At 40.3% G+C, this 6,000-nt stretch overlaps 1 protein-coding gene across 12 annotated transcripts in view; it reads left to right on the plus strand.

The window, feature by feature from the left end:
- BIRC6 (baculoviral IAP repeat containing 6) overlaps positions 1-1,206 on the plus strand; it is a 224,446-nt gene extending 223,240 nt beyond the window's left edge. For all 12 annotated transcript variants that reach the window (XM_078444805.2, XM_078444808.2, XM_078444807.2 and 9 more), the window contains one exon: positions 64-1,206. In XM_078444805.2, the coding sequence (XP_078300931.1) occupies positions 64-243 (180 nt within the window). In that variant the 3' untranslated portion in view covers positions 244-1,206. The remainder of the gene's footprint in view (positions 1-63) is intronic.
- The last annotated feature ends 4,794 nt before the right edge of the window (positions 1,207-6,000 follow it).

The raw sequence follows: 6,000 nt of genomic DNA on the forward strand, positions 1-6,000 counted from the left end.
TCAGCTGACGTTATGTTAGAATCCCAGGGTTTATTCCAGTATCACTTACTCTCCCCCATGTAGCGTCACACTGCTCAGCTCCGGGAAGAGCTGCTAAAACTTCCCTGTCCCGAAGGCCTGGACCCTGATGCTGATGATGCCTCGGAGATGTGCAGTGCCACAGCCGGTGCTGAGGGGACTCTAACGCATGATCAGGTCAAACCCAGCAGCAGTAAGGATCTCCCCAGTGACTTCAAATTATGAGCTGCGTTGACACGGACTTCGTAGACACAAAGGCTTTGAAGCACAAGCCAAATATGTCAATATTTGTATGTAAGAAACTAATTATGTAATAGTTATTGAAACTGAAACTATACTATGCCCTTAAGGAGATCCAGTTTAATTCAAGGTGATCTTTATTTACCTGTACAAGAGTGTAAACTTTTTTGTGCTTTTATTTTTCAATTGTGAGAACCACTGATTGGTATGTTCAACAAATTTGTGTATACAAAGAAATGGATAAATCACTGATATATAAGGGAAACTACCTTAGGAAAGAATGTTTACTGAATGTTTATTTTATTTTTTTTTTTACTGTAGAGTGAGGGGTTGTTAACAAAGAATATATATTGGTCATTCTTACAACTACTATTTAAAGTCAGCAACTTTTCACTGAATTTGATAGATTTTATGTTTGGCCATATCTTCATGCTCATATTTGATTTCTGAAGACCTCCTACATACACTTAAATAAAAGTTAAATGGACATACTCCCTCTTTTTTGATTTACTGGTACATTTTTTAAATGATAAATATGCCATAAAATGCATTATAGCTGGAGACTTGCACTTGTATGGATGAATTTATTACATTCAACGTATTTAATTTTATGCCTTCTAATTCTAAGATGCAGAAAAAAATAAATGAACATGATTTTATTCTATGCCAACATTTGGGCCTGTGAATGTATCCGTTATTTGAATTTAAGTATATGAAAAGGAATGGTCAATTTGAAAAGTCACTCTAAACTGATTTTTTCCTAAAGGGCTCCTTTTTTCCTGGACTCTGGTTTTACTACTAAAGTCACATGTATGTATTAAACATTGAGGCTCTGTAGAGCAGAGAGGATACCTCTCTGGTGCTGTTACAGTACATTCTGTACCTGCCATATAGGCTCATTTTCATGCAAATTCTTCCTAGAGCCAAATAAATAAAGACTTAGGTGTATTAGTATGTCTTCTTTCTAAAACAGTTTGCCATGGTGTGAAATGCTGTTTCTACAAAGAATTGGACACTTCCAAGACCTAAGCTTGGGAAAGGAAAGGATATTTTTCAAAGACCAGTTATCACAAAGGAAAAGCTAAGTATATAAAATGACGTGGCCTGTGGGAACCTTGAATCTGGAGCTGACCAAGAGAAACTGTATTCTGAACATTGAGCTGCTCTCTGAAGCAACAGGGGAGCTAGGGAGCGTGATACTCTCTGATGTACAAGGGGTAGTGCTCCTTAAGCATGGACAAAGGAGGGGACAGACTGTATATGACCAGAAAACAAAAAGTTCTCAAACACACACTGTTCAATCTGGTGGGTGATGAGCTACACCAAGAGTGACAAAATAAAGTCCATTTATGAGGAAGAAGAGTCCATTAAATGTCATCCACATACATGCTAGCTAAATTCTAGGTAACAGTAAGAAGTAAAAGGACAGTCCTCCATCCTCTAGGCTTTTTGTTTTTTGGTCTCTCAGGGTTCTGTGAGGGATAGAAGATAAAAGCTACTATATCAAGTGTACTGTTTGCCTCCAACTTGTGATTTTTTTTTTTTAATGTTTATTTATTTTTGAGAGAGAGAGACAAAGCACAAGCTTGGGAGGGGCAGAGAGAGAGACACAGAATCTGAAGCAGGCTCCTGGCTCTGAGCTGTCAGCACAGAGCCTGACATGGGGCTCGAACTCACAAACTGTGAGATCATGACCTGAGCTGAAGTTGGACGCTTAACCGACTTAGCCACCCAGGTGCCCCTTGGGATTTAATTTTTAGTCATTAAAATAAGGCTAGGTCCTTTTTCTCCAATTCACACCACTAGTCTTCAGGGGGCTTTATAAAAGAAAAGTAACAATACCAGTACGATAAGGTCCAATTCATGTTTTTAAAAAAACAAAACCTAAAAGTCTGAATTTGAGACTGATTACTTTCAAATGGTTCCCTCTGGGATCCTGACTTTATGCCAGCAAACATTTGAGCACTCACTTTGGTACTAAGTACAGGTTCCCGAACTTCAGGGTTGGATGACAGACGTGGAAACTTGATGTCGGTACAATTGCTAAGTTCCCAGAAAGAGTTCTTTACAGGGTACTATTGGGAACACAGGGGAGGAGCACTTCGCTCAGGCAAAATGTTTGAGGTGATGTGGTCAGGAAAGGCTTCCTTAAGGAAAATATCCTGAGTCTCGGAAGGATGAGGATAAAGAATTCAGGCAGAAGTTACCACAGACAAAAGAGAACAAGAGGAGAGCTCGAGTTAATAGCACATTGGATTGTCAGAGACAATGGGATAGTCAAATGAAATGTTAGGCCATAGCGTTAGATAGGAGGGCTTGGATCATGGAAGACTTCTCTTGTTAAGGAGCTGTAACATCCTGTGTGTGATGGAGAGCTCCCAAGGAGCTTTAATTAGGGGAGCAACCCAGTCGTACTGTTTCAGGAAGATGATTCTACCAACTATGGGGAGGTAAGGAGATGAGTTAAGAGCCCACTATAGTCCAAGTGGTAGAGCATAAACTAGGACAAAGAGGTAGAAAGGAAGGGGGGGGGGGAAATACATATTTTTTGGTATAAGAATAACCATCATGTTTACAAGCTAAGTAGTCTGGGGGGGGTTGGGGTGGGGTAGGAAAGGTAAGCGTGAAGGCCTTAGAAAACAATGGAACAAAAACCAGCAGGCATAGGATGGCCTAGATCCAAAACAGCATGTGCAGAAAATGTGAAGAAATTTGGAAACCAGTTAAGACCGTTGGTCTATTCATAAAACTATCAGCTAAGAAGACTTTTATCTTAAAGTACAAAAATAAACTGCTTAGATACCATTGTAGGTTTAAGACCAATATCTTCAAAGTCAGATGTAGAAAGTACTATAAATATTTTTTTGATGTCCTGTGATTCGGTTTATGTAGGATAAGGTGGGTGAGGTGAGGTGTTCTAGTTAGTGTGTCTTACCCTGGTAGAGAGTCAAGGGTTTTGGTTCCTTTCCGCTAGAGACCCATCCCATACTTTATACAATGCTGTAAAAAGTGTGCAGCTTGTCACATTGTTTCCTCTCACTTTCTGCACTTAGCCCACTGCCACCTGGGAGCAATCTTAACCGTGAATTGAGCAGCACTGTTCTCAACAACTCAAATGAGGCTTGGCCCCGAGCCAGGCAGTACTCCCTGGCCATTTAGTCCTTAACCCAAAGCTGATTATTTAAGTACACGAATTTCTACAGTTGGCCTTTTTTTTTTTTTTTTTTTTTTTTTGGTAACCAAGCAATATATACACTTAAAGTTGTATTCTGGTATGACCTTGTGTAGGTGCTAGAATAGTATTTTGCTGAAACAAGCCTCACATCTTGTGAGGCAATGAGACTGGTTAGAACAAAAGATTCCAAGATGGAAACTTTCATGCCCACTGGGTCAGCCTAGACATGGGAGTAACAGATCCAGTTGCAGACCTGGGGGGAAGCTAGACAGACTCAGCTGGAGGAGGCAGCCAGGGTAGCAGAGGACTGGAGCCAGCAGCCTGGCCCAAGCTGCCATGCTGATGCTCCAGTCTTGGGCAAGGCAGTCAGAGCCTGGCAGCTCTTGGGTTCATCTGGCTTCATAAAACTGAGTGGTTTTATTGTTATTATAGCTTAATGTACAGCTCACTATGGAAAGTTGGGAAAATCCTGAAAAATACAAACTGCGAAAGTAAACAGTTTTCTGGTGTCTTTTGCTCCAAATCTATTTTCTATACTTCTCTTTTCTATGCAATTGTTACATTGTATATACACTTCTATCAGCTTTTTAACAACATGTTAGGAACACTTTTTATCCTTAAGGAAACTGAATGGCTACATAATATGGACATACTTACCCAATCCCTTACTGTTGGACATTTAGGTTATTTCTGTTTTCTAATTACAAATAATGCACTGATTAACATGGTCAGTACCTTTATTTCCTTCTGATAAATCCTAGAAATAAAGTTACTAGGTCAAAGGTTTTGATATATATAATGATGAATTGCTTTCCAGAGAAGTTGTATTGATTCTTACTTCCAGTATCAGTTAACATTGCCGTGCCCTGGCCAGCATTGGAGATTATAGTTTTTTAATCTAGCATTTTTCCTATTATCATCAAACATGATTATATCTGCATTTCTTCAACATTATCTATTTATTAGCCATTTGAATTTCTATTTTGTCAATGATGACTTTATACCTCTTTCCCATTTTTTTATGTATTGTTTTAATGTTTTAGTATATATGAGCTCCTTGTGTAGTAGGATTTTATTGTTTTTATCATTCTTACTGTATCTTTCCCAAATGGCCTTTTAATTTTTCTCAAGTTTTAAACCACCATGAAATAATCTATTGATATTTTCCTTTGTGATTTTAACTGCTTCTTTATTATTTTAAAGCGCATCCGTATACAAAGACCAAAGAATCCTATATTTTCTAACAGGGATTGATTTTGGTATTGGTCCTAGGCCTGTCTGGATCCCAATTGGAACAGGTTAAACCACTCTCTGGGTCTCATCCCCTTCTATGCTCCCACCCAGCCCAACATAGTGGTAAGAATGCAAAAGCCATGTGCTCAAGTTGGAAGGTGCCAGGCAGGTTAAAAGGCAGCTCTTTGTTTTTTCTTATTTATTTATTTATTTATTTATTTATTTATTTATTAAAGTAGGCTTCAGACCCTGCACGGGCCCAGTGCGGGGCTTGAACCCACGACCCTGAGATCAAGAGTCAGATGCTTAACCGACTAAGTCACCCAGGCACCCCAAAAAGAAGGAAGCTCTCTCTGGAGCACCTGACTGGCTCATTTGGTACGAGTCCCACGTTGGGCATGGAGCCTACTTTAAAAAAAAAAAAAAAAAAGTCCTTTCCCTTTTTTCTCTTGAAAAGCTGCCCAATTCCCCACAGCTTTCCATCTTTCAGCATCAACTCACCTGATGCTTCAAGCTAAAGGAGCTGATCTGAGTCCTCTGAACCTGTCCATTTCCTAGATAGAAGAGGCATCCTCTGGCTTCCATCCCTTAGCCCCTCGATGCGACCCTGTAGTGACCCCACGGCCTCCACCAAATGACTGGTTTCCTTCTATGTTCCTGTGTTCCTGCTCAAGTTGCACCAGCTATATTTTCTTATGCAGGAAGAAATTGCACTGGTCACTATTTTGACAGTGTTTTCAATTTAATACACTTCTATTTCTCCAGGGAGGGAATGCCTGGTCCAGCCATGTCCAGGCTACTGGGGGCCTCAGAATACTGATCCTCTACACCTTCCTGGCCTCCTCTGTTCCACAGGCTAGGTCACAAGCGGAGACATGGATCTTCATTCCTCCGCCTGCTCCCATCCCGCACCTCTGTTCTTTGCTATCGCTTTTCCCTAGCCTTCCTACAGGTTTCCTTCTTTGGTTTCTCCCTCTTTTCAAGGGGCCACAGAGCCCCATCTCCCTAAAGCTGTTCTCATTATTTAGAGGGACTAGTTAGAGCTCTTGTAGCTAGTTTTAGCTGGTTGTGTCCTGAGACTTAAATGACACGGGTTTCTCATTGTTTACTTCCAAAGATTGGAAATAGCTAGCTACCCATTGGATATTTTTTAACCTGGCAATTACATGTATTTCCAGTTGAATTCTGTAGTCCATGCATGACACCCTTTATAAAAGGGAGTGTTAGGCTCCCTTTATCTTACGTTGTGTTTACTCTACAATAGTGGTTGAATTTTTTTTGTTCACTGGCTCTGGCCAACTCTAGCACACCAGGGCTTTATCACACTTGGGAGC

Source organism: Panthera onca, chromosome A3, assembly GCF_046562875.1.
Source record: "Panthera onca isolate mPanOnc1 chromosome A3, mPanOnc1 haplotype 2, whole genome shotgun sequence".
NCBI lineage: Eukaryota > Metazoa > Chordata > Mammalia > Carnivora > Felidae > Panthera > Panthera onca.